We start from the raw sequence: 19,660 nt of genomic DNA on the forward strand, positions 1-19,660 counted from the left end.
TACTTGGTGAAAAGCTGATCATATTGACCCCTTATAACTCAGTTTTTACACTCTCACGAACACGAATCCAGTAGAATCAATAACTGAAGGCTCATTATTCCTGCAATGCAACATGGATAACAGTCTTCCAAATCCACATAAAGGAAATACAATATATACAGAGCTTAGCTAGTATCTTAAATAAAAAATGACACAAAACAAACAAAACTATGAAAATGCCATTCAGTTTATTAGAGCCTGTCAAGTCCTAACTGCTGTGTGCTGTGTGTGTGTGTCCACCCCTCATTTAATTCGACCATTAGATTCAGTCGGAATCCCATTTCCTCCGTGCTCAGTCCTGCTTGTTAAGCCGCTGGCTGTGTTGTCATTATATGGTGTGTTTGCCAGAAAATTCTCAGCACAGAGCCTATTTTGCAGAAGTCTTTTAATCAAAGAAAAGAAAATCATGTCACAGAACTGATAACACATCACGCCCCATGGGAGAAAAAAACAACAAGCAATTTTCTGATGTGGATTTTCAGACTTGTTAAGACACAAAGAAGGTGGTGGAAATACTCTATGCCATTTCAGTTTTTTACACAATGGTTCACTCAGCGTTTGAATCTCCATAATGATCTAAATTCTAAAAGGAACCCATAATAGACATTTGCCTGAACTAACATTTTCTCAAACATTTCTATTATTACAAATACAAAATGCCCAATAAAAAATTGGAAATTCAGTGCTATCATAACAGTTGGAAGGGATATGAGATCATATCAAGAAACATTACAATATTAGGCAAAGAAGGAAGGTCTTTAAACAGTCCATAAACTGAGGCAATTGATTTAACAGATTTTATCTACTATGAAAACACACCACATTGTTAGACCATCATAAAGTACGTTTTATAAAAGAACAGAAACTACATTATAATATTTCAACACATGTTTCAGATTTCACATTTAAATAAGATATTAGAAATCGATGAATATTGGTGTTAGTCTACAGAGGAATTTCACCATTGAAAACTGCGTGGATGAGAGCAAATTTCAAACATCTGTGAAAGGGGTGTTGATGCTATGATGGATTACACCAAGCACAAACAATAATGCACTGACTCACTCTCATGGTAACAAGTGCCAATTAGAGAAATGCCACTGCTCTATAGATACTGACCTGTCCACCCATCAGCTGCCCCCGCTTTGTCATCCCAGCCTCTTACGGAAATACAGCAGTATTAAACTGCTCTCTCTGGGTAAACTTCCCATGAAGGAAATGACTAAAACAGGCCCTACTCGGTCTGCTGAATCCATCTGCTCATGTCTTGATATCTGGACCCAACTTTTCAATGACATTTTCACAGACTCTGTGATAAACAGCATGTTCATTGTACAGCAGCCTGCAGTTTAAGTATTCCTTTGCCAGAGATGTCTAGACGGTTGCGTGCCATTGCCAAGAACATTGTTAAATATTAGATTAAATTTGCTGTAGGCTGATGTTATAACACAAAATTACTATTTAATCAATGGTCCTCATGTCAGAAATTTTTTTTATCTGTACAAGCCCTACCAAATATAATCTTTAAATGTTGTCTGTCAGCCTCGCTGCTTAACATTTACTCTGCATATTATCATGTCTGGGCTAAATGTCCCGATTTTAACTCCAGAAAATTATGAAATAAATGTTTATTCTGGTTACAAAGCTAAAACAAAAAATCCCTAATTATACAATATTAGCATAGCTTTAGTTAAATTTTGTTTTGTTTACAAAGAGTTGTGTATGAGCATGCAGCAGGTAGGCAGAAAACCACAGAATATCTTTATTAACAAGGGTAACTTGTAGTAATAAAAAATAAGAATATAGTTGCCAGAAAAAAACAGTAAAATAGGTGACTATTTTTCACTGGATTTTTTGCTGGATAGCTAGCGCTCATAACCAGAGATAAAATAACATGAAAGTCAGGTTAGTATGATAAAGGAGTTTCTGTGTGATTGAGGTCCACGTTAAAAAGCAGATGCACAAGTGGTAGACTAAAAATACATCCTCAATGAGAGCAGTCCGGAGGTTCACCACAAAGTAACCTTGAAGGAGAGATTGGCCTATTAAAAAAAAAAAAGTACATTGTGGGGGGGTCCAAATTCATAGGCTGCATCCTCCTGACGGTCTACGTGGACCGGGTCCTCCTTAGGCCGGGTAGACCGGAAGTGAGCGGCTGTGAAATTGAACAGTCCAGCCTTCAGTTTTGCGTCACCAGCTGTCTCGGTGGAGTTTAATAAACTTGGCCATCTGCTCCTTTCTATCTAAAATATAACAGGACACTGACGTAAATTCTCGATCATTCACACTTCTGTTTAATCAGTTTTCCGTTTGACGTTTATTCAGCTGTGTGAAAACTATAACTTTAATCTCAGCCAAACTGATTTACTCACGAACAAATAAAACAGTAAAAAAAGCCAAACAATAACATTTTAAAGTTATCTAAGCGACACATATATAATGTTTAACCTGAGTAGCGAAAGACCGCGGGGGGGGGGGGGGTTGAAAATGATGTGCAGGGAGTTTGCTGTTATCTAGCTAGCTAGCTATCGAGCTGGTGGGTAACAGACGCCTCCGAAAATGTCGGCGCACTTTTGCAGATGTGTGATATCTTGATAAACCAAGCAGAGTTTACACGCCCACATTCTCGCCTGAAAATATCTTAAAAGTTTATTTTGTGACCCAGAAAGATTAATAAGAGTAATATTAAAACTTAGTAGCGACCGCCATTGTTGAAAACTGGAATTGGCTGGGCCACACTATGAATTCTGGGACATGGTGGGCCAGGAAGGACACGCCCGACCCATCCTTCAAATTCGGGGAAAACGAGGACGCAATTGTCGGCTGCATTTGGAGGAGTCTACGAATTTAAACAGCCTTTGTCGCGTCGCTGTGATGTAATCGGCCTACAAATGTGGCCTCAGGAGGATGCAGCCTATTAATTTGGACACCCTCTATATGTATTGCTCTTTTCCTCTCTGCTGTAAAAGGCTGATGGAGTTTTGTCGTCACCACACCTGGTGGGCAGGTGGTGTGGACATCTAAGTCTGTTTATGCGATAACTCAAGAATCACATGACCTAGGAGCTTCAAATTGATATCATACGTGCATGTACAAAACATCTTGTATAAAGTTGAATTTCGGGGACCTTGACCTTGGAATCTCAGTGGCCTCGGCGTAAAGGTCCATGACGAAATATTTTCAGTTAAAAAACTGCTTTTCATCTTAATAAGTGTCAAACTTGATCATAAGAGAGCAGTCAAGGCCATGCCGGCAACCAGCTAGGAACTATGAAATGGCTTGTATTCATTTTATGTGATACTGCAATTTGTGCTTCATTTTGCTATCTGCCCTGAATAAAAAATACATAAATAAATAAATAAAAACCTGCCTGCTGCAGCATACTATTAATCTTAGGTGTTTTTACAAATGCACTGAAAGTTCTGGGTGCTGACTTTTTCTAACTATTATATGATGGAGAATCTGTAAAAGCTCAAATATTTGTTGCATTAGATGATCTTTAACCTGTCAGCTCCTCAGTACAAAGTCTGTATGATAATTGATTGTGCTAATTTGGGAGTGATGCAGCTAACAGTCCGGAAGTTTCACGGCTTCTGAATGGTTGTAATGTCTCCTGCATGATCTGTCTAGTCTTTGTTAAAACCAAAAGGTATCATTTCTGGGAGTGACAGAACTTCAGATTATGTCATATTGTGTGATCCATATGAGAAAGGACAGCTTAGGTAATTTCCTGATTTGGTCTCCTGACATTGTTTAAGTACTTGTGAGAAAACTAAAAAAGTCACAGAAATCAGTTAACGTTTGGGGGATTAAACAATAGACTGTAAATAAAAGATGAACATAGCCTCCTTGTTTGAAAAGTGAAGCCAATATGGAAAGTGCCTTAAGCAAGTTTTCTTCCAATAAATAGTAGAGGCTGACTCATCAGGTTGCAAGTCTACAGGAAGAAAAACCCTTCTGCTCAATGAGTCTCAGTAAACCTCTTGTCAAATTTGCCACTAGCATTTAAAACAATAAAGTAGAATGTGCTTTATGTTGGCCTAGGCTATGATTGATGAGCAGTATTTGGGTCATTACTCCAAAGTAATACATCACACATTTCTCATTACTTTCCTCATAAGTAATGTAGTACATTACATAATTACTCATTCGGGAAATTAACTGGTTACACTTGCTAAATTAATTTTGTGTTTTCCTTTAATAATCAGCTAACTATATAAACCCAAAGCTATAATGCACAAACTGACACAAATCCCTGTCTCACTGAGGACAAACATATCAGATCTGCCTTTTAGTGTCACCTACAAACACAGAACCTACAATGTGCTTTCTTTGCTAGCTTTTGCATTAGCATGCTATCTGTGCAGATGCCTGCAAAGAGCCAATGCTGTGTGAGCAGTACAATGTGGCTGTTTCTATTGTAGATGTAGTTTGCACTTTGCCATTGCGCTCTTGTTCTTTCGTGCAATAAAAATAAAAGGAATATCCAAAGTTCCACTCCTTAAATGGTGTAGACCATTCTGAGATCATCATTCCAAATCATCTGATTGTTGTGTAAATATACATTTAAAAGGCCATGTTTGATTTGTTTTTGTTTTTTTAATTCTAAAGAAAAAGTGACGCTTTGGAATGTAAGTAATGACAAAATTGTAACTGTAATGTAAGTACTGAATGTAGTACACGAATATGTTAAATTACTGTGATATTGAAAAATGCTATACTAATATATAATAATATTATATAATGTGTTACTTTGGAACATGGTACACCCAACACTACCGATGAGTCCCTATGAGAGTGGAGTGTTCCTCGGTTTCTCAGCATCATCCACCCCTCTCTCAACACATAGGGCTCCAAAACACCAACATGGTAATGGTAAAAATGGGCAGCTTAAAGCTTCACAACAGGACTTTATTAACCAAAGGGTCATATCACGTTGGCTGCAGACATCTTTTATATACGGTCTATGAGCTTAACATAATTGGATATAAAAAAACCCGAGTTCATAACTTGTTCAAGTAAGTGCTTAATTAAACTTACACAAATTTAGTATCCATTGTATGTAAGGGTTATGAGGGAGCTTGACTGAAATTGCATCATCGTCACTTGTGCAGCATTGCAGCTGCTAGTCTGTAAAGTCAGTACGATAAAGCAATGCAACGATCCGTTCAAAACTGTAACTCGGTATGATGTCTGGAGTAAAAGGCAGTTGTATCAAACATATCAAAGGTGTATATTCCATAGATACGCAGACTGCATCCATCATCTTTTATCCAACTAAAACTTGAGTTACTGTAAAGAGAGCCAATAATTACCAGGGACCAATCAAATTAATAATACTGATACAGATCAAACATTTTCTCACATCAAATATCCTCCAAATGCCACATATTACAGATCCAGCCTAATTTATCCCTGTAAGTGAATCCAGCAGTATAATTAGACAGCATAAACATCAAGAAAGTTGTTTTTTTCATTTAATATTTTAAATCCTTACCACCAACAAGGCTACATAAATTAAAGTCATTTTTTAAATCTAGCCTTATCATTATATTTCTCTTCTGTTTTTTTCTGTTTAGATAAAACATACATATGGTAACCAGCAGATGCCTGTACATAAAGCTATACACATCCACCAAAATCAGATGAAAAAAATAACATAAAAAAACACAATATGTGACAAAAGTGTTTCTGAAAGGTGTTTTTCTCTGAAAGAAAACATGAGCGTTGGTGGGAGTTTTCACCTGGATAAGAGGGTGAGATTGCAACATCAAACAGAGAAAGAGGTAAGGGTGTGTAAAGTGTGCTCGCATTTTCACTGTTTACAGAAACCTTTGCAGCTCCCTCTGTGAAAACGTTTGTGTGTCAAAATAATATTTTGTCTTTTAAAATCTGGCCGTGCCTTTGTGTGGTAATTTAACCTCCTACCTCTTACGCTGAAAATGGACAAAGACCCGAAAAAAATCTGCAATGCAGCCAATTTGCTCTGCTGTGAAGCCCAATAATCTTGCAGCTTTTCTTCTTTGTCATGTGAAATGTCTGCTTTTGAAAACACACCAAAGCTGCAGTTTGTCAGGCTGACAATATATTAGTTTCAGTCTGATTCAGCCTCTCTTCAGTAAGATGGAGATCTGATAATTGCTTCTGTTAGTGATGAAACTGGAAGTACAGCAAACTCAGCTGGAGCATCACAAACAATAACGAATGGTGGAGTGGTTTTATATCTAATATTTCCAAAATGCTACACTCAGCATCATTTATTCTTATACAGCTGTAGAGTTTTGAAAAAGCTTCAGATCTCTTAAGGTCTTCTCCTTTTCTGCTGAGGCCATGTCCTCAGCTTCCCTCTGTGAAACCTCCACTGCTTTCAAGGAGTGATATCCCACTGAGCTTTTTTCTTTTTTTTTCATCAAACGTCTCTGCAGTGCAATGTTGAATCTTCAGTGTTTAAAAAGTCTCCTGTGAGGACACCAGAATCAGCTCGTCTCAGCTCAGACGGCTCAGTATCTGCAGACTGCATGTCCGCCAAATGACTTCGGGCCATCAAAACACCCACGTTTGAAATTGAGGACCCTAAATTTTTACCCGAAAACAGAGTTGGTTTTACACAACTAACTGATGGACAGTAGTCCGAGATCAGTTCTTGGGAGTGCTCTGGGACTAGACTCGAGGAAGGGAGAAACAGAGGGAGAAAGTGGGAGAGGGACAAACGCTGGGGTTGTATTTCTCCTCAATCAGACAGACAGGAAGTGGTTTAGCAGGAGGACGGAAACCCCCTTCTGGGCTGCTGGGTCACAGGTGGCTCTGCTCAGGGACTGGCTGGGGGCCTGGGTGAAGGGCAGGAGCCCTGGCTGTCAAAGCTGGCTGTCCTCGCCTTCCACTACAGGGCACACAGACACAAGGCAGTGATTTATGGCACATATGTCGCTTTGCTCACTTTCAATATCGGCCAAACAAAGGTGTCAAATCAGTGTGTCAGAACATTCAGTAAGTGACAAAAAAGTAGCATGAAACCTCAGCACTAAACATACAAAATCTCATCATTGTTTCTTCTTCTGTGCCTTAAAATGTTGAATTCAAAACAAAGAAAGCTCCCTAATCACCTACACCTTATTCCGCAGAACTTTCTTTTATTTTCATTTTCTTGGAGCTATTTTCCAGGAAACTTTCTTTAATGATGCAAAATGTAATAGAGTCACATCTAGCTGTAAAAAGCCTTATGATTTGGCTGCAATTATAATAGAAATAAAGAAAGCCACAGTTGTTATCTTTAGTGCTGGCTTGTGTATAATGAAATTTGCTTTAAATATCCATCAAGTTTTGGAACGGCAATTTCTATAACGCAGAATTAAAGACTGAATTTGTTGCCATGGGTTCAGCAATGATCTCACTACTTCCTAAAGTTACCATGGTTTTTAAATTTGCTTCATGTGTATTCTGATTGATAATTGCTTTGTAGCTGCATTTGCATTGAAAGTGGACGTGGTATGTGTTTCCTTGGTTCTTTTTCTTATATTCTCATCAGCCAATTGATTAGGTACACCTTTCTAGTACTGGGTTGGATATCCTTTTGCCTTCCATCACCTACAAATAGGTCATGGAAACCTTCAGAGATTTTGATCCATGTTAAAATGATAGCACGACACAGTTGCTTAATACACTTTGTTGGTGTCACATTCTTCATGGGAATCTCCCATGACTGTGGAGGCCATTTGACTCATCATTACGCTCAAGAAACCAAATTGAGATGATTTAAGCATGGTGCGTTATCCTACGTAAGTAACCATCAGAAGATGGGTAAACTGTGGTCATAGGGGCATAGACATGGTCAGCAGCAATACTTAAGTTAGCTGTCAGGTTTAAAAAAATATAATCTGTTACTTGGAGCCCCAAAATGTGCCAAGAACATCTCCCCACTCTATTACACCACCAGCAGTAGCCTGAACTGTTGATACAATGCAGGTTGCTGTTTACATCAAATTCTGATCCTACCATCTGAATTTTGCAACAGAAATCGAGACTCATGAGAGCAAGCAACATTTTCCCGAATTTGCTTATCCAATTTTGGTGAGCCTGCATAAACTGCAGCCTCACTTTCCTATTCTTAGCTGCCAGGAGTGGATGAAATACAGAGTTTGCTCTAGATTAAGAACCAGCACAAGCCTGGTGGGAAAGCTTTAGTAGAAATGTTATTTGAGTTACTGTTGCCTTCCTCTCAGCTTAAAGCAGTTTGGCCAGGCAGCTCTGACCTCTGGCATAAACAAGGCATTTCTGCCCAGAGAATTACCGCTCACTGGATGTTTTCTCTTTTTCTGAGCATTCTCTATAAACTCTACAGATGGTTGTGAGGGAAAAATGCCAGTAGATCAGCAGTTTGTGAAATGCTCAGACCAACCAGTCTGGCACCATCATACCATTTTCAATGTCACTTAAATCACCCTTTATCCCCATTTTGATGCTCACTTTTAGCTTCAGCAGGTCCTCTTGACCATGTCTATATGTCTAAATAAGTTGTTCTGATGTGATTGAGCGATTAGGTATTTGTGCTAATGAGCTGTTGAGCAGGTGTACCCAATGAAGTGGCTGGTAAGTGTATATACAAAGGGGAAAGGCAAAGGTTAACTTTTGAATAAAGCCTTTATGTAAGTAAGCTGTTCTAAAAGCTCAGTTTCATTTTTTTCTACACTTGGCTCCGTATGATGTCAGGAGGAAGGGATTTCTGTAATGTACTAATGTGAGCCAGTTTGATCATAGGAGACCAACCCAAGTACAATTTCAAAATTCTATTATTGAGGATCAGCCAATCGGAAGAAGCTTGGCTTAAAGAGAAGCTCATTAGAGACAGTGGAACAACTGACAGGCTTCACCAAAGTCCGGTATAAGAAACATAGGGATTACTTTCAGTCTGAGAATGAATATATGGAGCTACAGTTTTAGGATAATAGGCCCCATTTGAAAAAAACAGGAAACTTTTAAAAAGTAACAATAATATAGAATATTTTAAAGAAACCAAGCAAATATTTTCTATGTCATTATAATCTTTGGTACACATGTAGCATAATTCTAAGTTTTGACTTCCTACTTGTAAGGTACACATAAAAAGTAAAACTGTGCTGCTTTTTAGTCGCTTCTTAACTTCTATTTGTCAACGTCTTTCTTGCTGATTGTGCTAAGCCAATTTATCTATTATTATTTGTTGTTTGTGCGATGCTAATGCATGTGCCGACAGCTATCATTGCACTAATCGATTGGTCAAGAAGAGTTCCAGGTCCAGGAAGTCCAGGTTTTACAACAATCATGTTTTTTGATGTTTATGGATTTTGCTTTGGTTTTTAGAGATATCAATATTCTCATAAAGAGTACACTTAATTACCTCAATAAGCAGTTTTCCAGTGGCTGCTCCAAAGTGTATTGATGAATGAGCCAAATTAGACAAACAACTAACTTTAAAGTTAATTTGCAAAGCGCTCCGTGGACCTGTGACTCAAACCTCAAGCAGCATCTTTCTTCAAGTCTCTCCTTCAGAGCCCTTCACAGTTTGAATCCTCTTCCCTATAGCAATGTTCCTTAAGTAGGCTGAGAATTACCAGCTAAGCACCCTGATTCCTCATCCAAAATCATAAACACGTACAGAATAATCCATCCTCAAACTTACCTCCTTCTCAGATTTCTTGGGCTCCAGCAGGGGGTGCCAGTGTGCAATGGGCTTCCGCGGATAGGCCAGCATTTCGTTCCAGTGGTCCCTGCCAAGTCCCTCAGCACTGCATCCGACCCTCATCACACCAATGATCTCATTATGACCTACCCTGTAGGGACACACGCATACTGGTATGAATACGTCTGATTTAACTTGAGGTGACATCTCATACATCACATTGTTTATAACTGTAAGACGCCCATTTTGTAATCAGAGGAGACACAAATCTGAGTGTGGTTGTCCCGCCGATTGACGCGGTGGATCTGCAGCTGATCCGCTCTGTGGCAGAAGAACTGACTCGCTTCAGAGCTGATCTCTGCTCTCCTAACAATGTGAAGTGTAAATGGAGGAAACACATAATCCCCGAGATTATTAACAGCACTGGATTTTCTCCTTGCATAATAGCAGACTGTAAAGAAAGCACTTGGGGTCGCACCTCTAATCCTGGTACTGCTCTGCTAATAAGAAAGATAAAATATGATCTATATACATATATATATTTGGGGGGTTTTCCCCATAAAAAATGTCTCCTACTTCAAATGAAATGATTATGTGATTATTCCAGTCAAAAAGAAAGTTTGTGTTTTAAATAGACTTTATACACCAGGACTATAACGTGTATACAACACTAAAAGCATCTTCAGCTCTACTGGACCAGTAGGTGTAGGATTATAAATCAGTTTATAAGAGAAACACGTCAGGTGGAGACTAATTTGGAGGCTGGGCAAAGTTGTCCTGTATAGTGGATATACTGGACAAAGGATGTTGAAGGAGGAGCTGCCGGGCAGAAGACTCATGAATGTAGTGAGGCAGGATATGCAGAACGTCCATGTGACAGAAGATCATGTGATATGGTGAGATGGAGACAGATGGTCTGCTGTGGCGATTCTTAAAAGGAGAGCAGAACAAAGAAGAAGATAGGAGACATCTCATATGAGGCCTCCTTCCTCCTGTCTGTACATAGATGTGAGTATTAAGATCTGTTGGTGAGGAAATGCTCTCCATTTCTAGATGATTGAAGCCTGCAGCTGTGCAATGGTCACTGGTTGTGGCAGCTTCGGATGACCTCATTAACCCAGCTCATGTCAGGCATATTCAGTAGCAGACATTATGGGAATGATGTTGGCAAAAGAGGTGTCTGGATGTGTTATGAATCCATAAAGACCTACATTACTATGTCAGTCATACCTGTTTTTGTAGTTAGTTTTGTCTCCTCAGTCAGTCACATCTCCGTGTTTGTTTGTCTTTCTGTCTTCTGTAGGTTTGTGCCTGTGTTTCTGTATTATTTATTTCCTGCTCCTGTTCTGTATTTTGTCCTACTTGCCTTATCTCGTTATCCCAGATTTGTTCCCACTGTGTCTCCCACCTGTTTCCTCTCCCCTCATTACCTGGTGTGTATTTGTTGTCTGAGTCTCCCGTCGTTCTTTGTCGCATTCTCCCTGAGGTTACGTGACCTGTGTGGTCTGTATTGTTTCCATAATGCCAGTTCCATATGTTCTTGGTTCCTGCCTAGTCTAAATTTTTCTTATTTTGTATTTTGCACGAGTTACAGCAATAAAGCTGTTTTTTGAGTCAAGGTTTGTTATCTGCCTCCTGCATTTGGATCCACAGTCTGCCTGTCACACAGCAACATATGACACAGACATGTATGCCAGCATCAACCATGACTGTAGTCAGCTTTAGTGATGTGTCGGTCGTGAACGAAATGGCTCTTAGAGCCGAAGTGAACGAGGCGAGCCGGCTCCTTATCGCGAGCTGTGGGTTGTTTTTTTTTCTTTCTCACACCCTCTCTCTCACACTTTTTTTCGCTTCACTCCGCACGCGAGCCTTGTGCTTTGCGCTGGGAAGAGGGGGGAGGGGCAGTAGTTACACTCGCAGTAGCACAGGAACAGAGCGCGAGGGAGAGAGAGAGAAAGAGAGCCAGGGACATCAACGTCACATTAGAAAGGTATAGTAATCATCCACAACTATTTTCAGTTGCGGATGATAAAGGATTCCGAAAGTTTATTCATGCAGGTCCATATGACAGAGAATGTGCATGTTCTTTTTGTTTTCATATTTTAATTTATATTTAATTGTGTTGTGGTTTGTAGTGTTTTGTGTTGTTAAACTTTAAATTTAAAAGGAAAAAGCTGAAAATTTAAATAGTTAAAAGTTGAACTGTGAATAGTTAGTTTTTGTATTATATGATTTATTTATTAAATTTTATGTGGAGTGAATAAATAAAAGTATATTTACGGTGGCCCCTAGAGACAAAGGACGTACAAACTCCAAAACACGTACAAACCCCAAAGCACGTAAAAACTCAGAAGTACGTAAAAATTCAGAAGTATATATAAACATATATAAATAAAACAACTTTTTTATTACATTAGTAATTCCTTTTGTGTATAATTTTATATTATTGTTAATAATAAATTAATTAAAGCAACAAAACAACCTGAAGAGCCGGTTCGGAGCTGAAAGAGCCGGCTCTTTTTAGTGAGCCAAGCCGAAAGAGCCGGTTCTCTAAAAAGAGCTGGAAATCCCATCACTAGTCCGCTTCAGTCAGTTGTGGCACTAATGACAATGTTGTGCTTTTGTGGTCTGAGGCTGCCTAGAAATATGCAAACTGAACCAATTCTGAGGTGTACAAGTAATATATAAATTAGTATTTTTTTTTTTAACAAAACTAAATAACATATAAACTGTAGTTTATATGTGCCAGCAAATAGATACTCTGCAGGATGTGAACTTTTCTAAAGTATTACTTTTACTGAGTGCGTGTGAAGAAGTCAGGAAAGGGTTTTTATTACGTATATTAAATTTCACACAAGTGAAAATAGGGCATGAAGTGACACAACCGGCTAAGAAATTACTTAAATTGTTGGATATGGTTTGACGATCTATGGATGCATCCCCACTGAAACCCAGCTGACAGAACAGCTGCTAAAATAACACTGAAATAAAAGACAATACAGGACTTTATACCCTTTATCCTTCTTGCATTTACCTAGCAAGAGACTTGGAAAATTTACTTTGTGAAATCAGTTATTTGGCCTTTATTTGTTAAATAGAAATCTGGTTACATGTGCATTTATTTCATTTTTTTTTATTTTCAAGAAATTTTAGACTGCCTCCCAGCATTGCAAACATCTCCCACACAAACACTGTTTTCCTTACATTTAGTTTTCTTGGTATCTGGTCAGCCTGATCATGACTGCTGTGGGAGCTTCATATGTTCAATGAAAAGGCAAATGGATAAAAATGTAACAGACAAAAAGCCGAAACATTTTTTCACTATTACTGAATGAGCAACTCAAGTATATACGTACAAATCATAGTCCATGACGGAGATGTGCAGGCTGACGTGGTCCATACTGTCCGGTGGGATGTCAAAGATGATGGCCTCGTTGTAGGTGGGATTCAGGGTGTTCTTTTTAATGCTCGTCTTCTTCTTTTTCAAACGTCTCCCATCACAGATGAGCGACACTTTCACGTAGGGATCTGATAGGTGAGAGGAAAACAGGATAAACAAGGGCAGAAAATGTGTCTTTATAGTTGAATATCATTACGTTTGGACAACTTCCAAGTTGTACGTCTCTTTCAGGAGCAGCCAGAGCAGCAATTATCACGAAAGCCTCTGGCAAATTTTAAAAACAACAAAGCTTCTGTGGTTACTTTGACTGCCAAAACATCTTCAAAGAAGTCCAATGAATACAGTGTTAATAGTGTTAACATGAAAGCAACACTGGGGGAACCAGGAATCAGTAATGTGCATAAACGTAGATGAGTGAATGTCTTATCTAACCAAAGACAAGGAGAGGCCATAGAAAACTGCTAAAAAGCATGACTGAGAGAGTCTCCTGAATGCTGATTTCAATTTTCATCTGTTAGTAATAAATCACTTTGCATGAGTTATTATACTACACTAATCAGATGTAAGCCACCTTAAAAAAGCCAGAGCATACAGCCCGATATACTTAAAGGCACGGTTCAGTAAATCGAGATAATGGCAGTCAGCTAAATCCACGAAAACTCCAAGGATTAAAATTGTGAATAACATAAAAAAATTTTAAATGTCATTTAAAACTGGAAGAAAATTACCTCTTTCACTCCGAATTACACCTAAAGCCTGGCATTTAGCGTGCAATAAATGTCACGTTTCATAAGTGGTATCAGTATCGTAGGGAAAATGTTTAATAGAAAAAGTGGAACAGCGGCACATTAAAATAAACACACCGCCTGAAACTATTTGCTGACATTGTCTTAATATTGCAAGTGCTGCTTATTAATATTTGCTGATATAAACAGAACGCAGCATTAGGGAGAGAGCTTTCCTTTGTTTATTTAATTTGACATGCTCACAATTGGATTCTCAAAGGAGCACCATTCATTTTGAGTCAGTGCAGCTGAAAGTGCAGGCACAACACAACACACCTGAGTATCCAGTGATGTCCATGGCCTTTAGGTTCCTGCACTTGATGACAGTAAGTGTGAGTCTGCCTGCAGTGGGCAGGTAGCATAGTGAAAACATGATCTCTCCAAGGTCGACACTTTCCTGCGGGAAAACAAACACGAGCACAGATGAAAAAAAAAGAATCTCTTTTAGTTTCACGTTGACATTCAGCCCGGTGCTTCGATTCAGGGAGAAGTGATGTACAATAAGTGTATTGTCTCTTACTGAAGGTTTGTTTCTTGGATCAATGCTTATATTTTGTTTAAAGTCGGCTCTTTGTAACCACTACAGCACTTAGACTGAGTGAAGCTAGGACTGCATAATGCACTACTGGGTTATCTGTTCTGAAGATTCTGAAGATATCTGATGCCCCGATTAGTCTCACAGCTGAGACTAGCTATCTATTTAGAGCACAGATTACACACAAAGATGCATTAAAGAGTCAATTTGATGCAAAATAATGCAACATTTCCCCTTATTGGTACCAAAAAGCAGCTGCATTGTGCTCCTGTTCTTGGATCTCTGCACCATCCATTTCAGGTTTAATGCAGCATATACTTTTATCATAAAGTACACTGCAGTTTGGAGGGTTGCCTGCATTTTCTTTAGAGTTCCTCTGTCTTTAAGATGAGATTTCTTTGTTAGACTGAGGTAGCAGAGAGATGTGAGGATATGAAACTGCAGTTGGATTTGAAACAAAGACGGCACTGCCCAAAAGGGAACTGTAAGCACTAGCAAGGAACCTTAAAGATTAATTTGCATGATGGAAGAAGCTAATAATTTCTAGACAGATACATAATACTATACATTTCTTAATTGATTGTTACATTATAAAAGAGCTTACTTAGACTCTACAGCCACCTTGAAGTCTAATTGCAATCCGTGTCAATGTTTAATCGCTTGCCATGGTTCTATATTCCTCTGCATACATTTTACACTACTCAAGCAGTTATTCAAGGCCAAAAGGGTCCACCCTGCATTAAGTTTAAGGCCAGACATCTCTAAAGGAGATGTTAGTGGAACTTCAAAAAGCCTTTGATCAGTTTCTGACTTTGCATTTGCAAACGATTATGAGAAAAACAGTTGTGAATTATTCAGTGAATGAAAACCCAGAAAGCAGAAAACATGTCTTCTGTATTTTGCACGACTTGCACGACGTTCATCATTTTGAAATGTTTACATCTGTACAATTATAGAAAAATCCAGTACATATTTACTGTATCTGACATGTGCAAAGAGATTCTTGACTCTTTTATTTTTGGAGTAAAGAGTGGGACTCCACCCAACATTGAGGCAATGCCACAGGTTCACAAGGAGACAAATTAATTTGAGAGTCAAGTGCATTTTTCTATAAAATTAGTTAAACAGATTAGATTTGACCCGCTTTCTGTTTATCTGTACATGTAGATCTCATTTCCAGTGTTTTATTATGTGCACCAGAAAGTGCTAATGTTTCAGAATTATATTACTCTAATGTGTTTGGTATGACCTTACCAGCTGGTAGTTGGATTCATCTGTGTCCAATCAAAGCCCAAGTTATTAACAATGTCACCCGTAGAGTGAGCCACATATGGGGTGACTAATGGTGCATGGCTCATTTTACACTGAGGAAAGCACAACACAGACTGAAATGTTTGCACTTTTTGCAAATGTTTTTTTTTTGTTTGCTTCAATGGACCTTAAATATATCAAAAAGAAATATTTAAAATCAAGACTTGTGTTTGAACTCCTTTCTTGTTCTCTTCGTCAGTCTTCTCTAAGTGCACCACAACATTTCATCAGTTTCAGCTAATTATAAAGCATAATTTATAATTAAAGCATAATTATGCTTTAATTAAGGCATATATGCCTATATATGCATATATAGGCATATAGGCATATATGCCTATATGCCGTTGTTTGTATTGACGACATATAGGCATAGAGGATGATATATAACATTACCTTGGACCTTTGACCTCTTCCTAAATGTCAAATACGATTTCCTAAAAAAATCTCCTTCATCTTTGAAACAATGCTTAAAATGTTACTGCCTATTTAGAAAAAGATACTGGTGTATGGTCACATTTGACCTCTGATCTCACTTTTACATTTTGCATGTGCCTTTCTTTCAAGCTGGCCCAAAAATGTGTTATATCTTTAAATAAAGTTATGGTGGGGCGTGGTCTGCAGCGTGGCTGCAAGGGAGGCGGACGCACCTGGACATAGAAACTTGGTCGGGTCTGTCGTGGATTTATTACAGTGGTGCCAAAACCCAGGATTGGGCACGACAGACCCGACAAAGTTTCCATGCTTTTCAGCATACTTCTTTTATTTATGGTTGCTGTTACAAACACGGCTGCAGCTTTTCAGCTCGCAACCAAACACACACATGAACAACAACACAAACTCAAGACCCAATATAGACTTTAAAGCCGGCGAGGCGTGATTGCGGATGCCGTCCAGGAGTGTCCGCCACCCTCGCAGCCACGCCTCAGACCACGCCCCATCACAAAAGTATTGTTAGAAGCCACCTATTTAATACATGTGGTAACAGGCTAAATATGTTGCAAAGAGTCCCAAAATGTGACAACAAGATAAACAGCTAAATGAAGTTACAGACACATGCGACCATATTTGGAGGAGCAGCCACAGACGATCTTACTCTTGCACTGATGTAGGAAGTAGCAACGTCTCATGCATCTGTATGTTTTTAATGAATGTATAGTTTACGTTTTGGATCATATTTGTGACCTGATCACCATCATTCCCCTCCATAGACATCCATCATCAGAGTTGTTGTTGTCTGGTATCAACGGCAACAGAAGACGAGTATTTACTTTGCAATGCCAAAGAGAATTGAATCTTTCACCGCTGTCAGAATTGAGATGTTTCCAGATCATTGCCAATGGCAATAAATTAAAACAGAGTACATCCAATTCACATATTAGGGTTCCAATGAAATGTAACCCAATTACACACGCAATCAAAGTGTGAATCAGTCTTAAAAACAGGTTTGCACCAATAAGAGCTCTCATAGTCGAAAACTTTCTAAGCACAGCTGACAGTCCTGCGTTGAGTCCCTGCTGAGCTAATAGTCTCAAGAAGAATGAGTGTCCTGTTATCTGTCCAATGTGAGTTATTAGCCAAAAGAGTATTAAGGTTAAACAGACCCCTAATCACCCTGAATGAGCTCAGTGAGAACAGCACTGATTGGCAAATCCCAACACGTCTGTCTGAGCGCTGCAGTCTTAACGTCTCCTCAGACATACAGCTGAGATTTGGCTTTCTGCGCTGCCAATGTGAGGGATTTTGTTTGAAGGGTGTGAAGGTTGAGCCATAATGTGAGAGCACAGCAGAAGTGTCAGACGTTGTAAAAGCATAAAGTGACACTTTGATTGTTCTTGTAGAAATGCAGGCTGTTTTGGTGCCAGTCAGTAACATCTGCACTGCATTAATAATTTCTCAGGCGTGTTTTGGCACTTTAAGTCCAAGTGTCTCTTTAGTGCACATTAAATTCTCTAAAGAACAATTGGATGGATAGCCTTAAAGTTTTTTTCATGCGATCAATCAAAAAACTGTTTAGATGTTTTGCTCAAAGCGAAAAGCCTCATGATGGCCGGATGAAAAGAAGGGAAATCACCACTGATTTGAAGGCCTAGAATGATCCCGGTGATTACTGAACTTTTCATTTTCGGTCAGTGCTTTGGTCTATGAGACTGCACTCTGAGACTTGGTGCTAATTGGCAAATGATAAGATGTTAAACTAGAGCACTCGGTTAAAGTTGTTTTGACACGTGTAATGGAGAACTCAACTTTTATAGATCACCCAGATGAGCATATCAGAAACCAAATATCCACTTCAGTCAGACTCAACACGCCAGCTCCCTGGTACAAAAATATCAGATTGAGCTTCTAGGTACAGAACTGTTAAAAGGTATTGAGTGTTTTCTTATTTATTTGCACATTTGTGACACTTAAATGCTTCAGATTATCAAATATGTTTTAATATTAGACAAAGATAACCCGAGTAAATAGAAAATCCAGTTTTTAGTGAATAACCACATAAAAAAAAAAGCTACGTCGAGTTTCACTAGCTGCACCCAAGCCTGATTGCTAGCAGATCTATTGAATCAAGTAATGACTTGAATAGAATCTGTCTGACAAAGTGATGTAGTCTTAAAGATCTCAAAAAGCTACACATCATCCAAAGAAGCAGCAGAGAAACAAAGTATCTGACATCTATCAGTCAGGAAAGGCTTATAAGGCTACTTCTAAGGCTGTGGGACACCAGCAAACCACGGTGAGAACTATTAACCACAAACTGGGAAAATGCAATGCGAATTGTCTGAAGAATTCACAACAAGTCAGGGTGCATGCCCATGTTCATCATGCTCAGCCTCCTTCAGCTCCACCTCTAGATTAAACCAAATGAATTTTTTTAGCAATGCAAACATGTCTGACACCGAATACATGTCCCGGTGTTATGTATTTAAAATGCAAAAACTGTATTCCGTTACAGTTACCCCTTAAATAGGTGATAATTAGAATACAGTTACTTTGTTGAAATAAATGGGTTACATGGCAGTCTTTTCTCGTTTCATATGTTAGGCAATCCCCTCTCTAATTTTGGTAATTCACACTTTGCCAGAAACCCAAACAAAAAAATAAGAGGCTCTAATGACTTGATTCTGGTCACTGCAAAAGCAGCTTTGACGATAATTACTATGCATCATCACTCTTGATGCTCTGCTGAACAGCAGGACCTGACCCTATATTTTACTGAAATACAAAATGGACTACAAGTTGGACCCACTGATTTTTGCCTTCAGAACTGCCTTAATTCTCCATGGCATAGATGTGTGTTCTTCAGCCTACCTTGGTTTTAACAAGTGGTTATTTAAGTTAGTCTTGCCTTCCTATAAGCTCAACACAGTCTAGCTATTCTCATCTGACCTCTGGCATCAGAGAACTGCTGCTCAATAGATATTTTCTCTTTCTCAAACTACTGTCTGTAGACCCCGTGTGGAAAATCCCAATAGATCAGCAATCAACCACACCACATTCAAATCCATAAAATTATCTTTCTTTTCTTCTGAAGTTTCATTTAAAGTTCCACCAGGTGAACTTCAATATGTCTACATGCCTAAATGCCTAAGTTGCCAGTGAGTGTAGTCTTGTGCTTTTACTTGCTGTCTTGTTGTTCTCTCATTTCTCCTCTTTTCTCTCTTTCGCCTCAAACCCCAAAAGGTCAGCTCTTAGGGGTTGAGGCATGTGGCTGCCTCTCTCTGAGCCTATTTCAGGGCTTTCCCTGTTAAAAGTGAGGACTTCCTTCTTACCTTTGCCATTTGCTAGCTCACAGGGGATTCTCGGATCAATGGAGTCCCTCTTGTAATATTGTACAGTCATTACTTTGCTATATAAAGCACAGTGTTGTGGTAATATAAAAATAAAACTGAATTGAGGCTAAATAATTTAAACAACTTTCTTGTCATATTCTACCATAA

General features: G+C 38.8%; 1 protein-coding gene across 1 annotated transcript in view; it reads right to left on the bottom strand.

Annotated features, from left to right (window-relative positions):
- Positions 1-409: 409 nt before the first annotated feature.
- Positions 410-19,660, bottom strand: part of syt6a (synaptotagmin VIa) — an 81,603-nt gene continuing 62,352 nt past the window's right edge. The window contains exons 4-7 of the mRNA XM_086277263.1: positions 14,156-14,276; positions 13,051-13,222; positions 9,695-9,845; positions 410-6,919 (exon numbers count right to left, since the gene is read on the bottom strand). Of these exons, the coding sequence (XP_086133389.1) occupies positions 6,848-6,919; positions 9,695-9,845; positions 13,051-13,222; positions 14,156-14,276 (516 nt within the window). The 3' untranslated portion in view covers positions 410-6,847. The remainder of the gene's footprint in view (positions 6,920-9,694; positions 9,846-13,050; positions 13,223-14,155; positions 14,277-19,660) is intronic.

Source organism: Aulonocara sp. 'chitande type north' Nkhata Bay, linkage group LG20, assembly GCF_057382095.1.
Source record: "Aulonocara sp. 'chitande type north' Nkhata Bay isolate Kocher_YH1m ecotype deep benthic linkage group LG20, A_spYH_male_GT1.1, whole genome shotgun sequence".
In the NCBI taxonomy this organism is placed as follows: domain Eukaryota; kingdom Metazoa; phylum Chordata; class Actinopteri; order Cichliformes; family Cichlidae; genus Aulonocara; species Aulonocara sp. 'chitande type north' Nkhata Bay.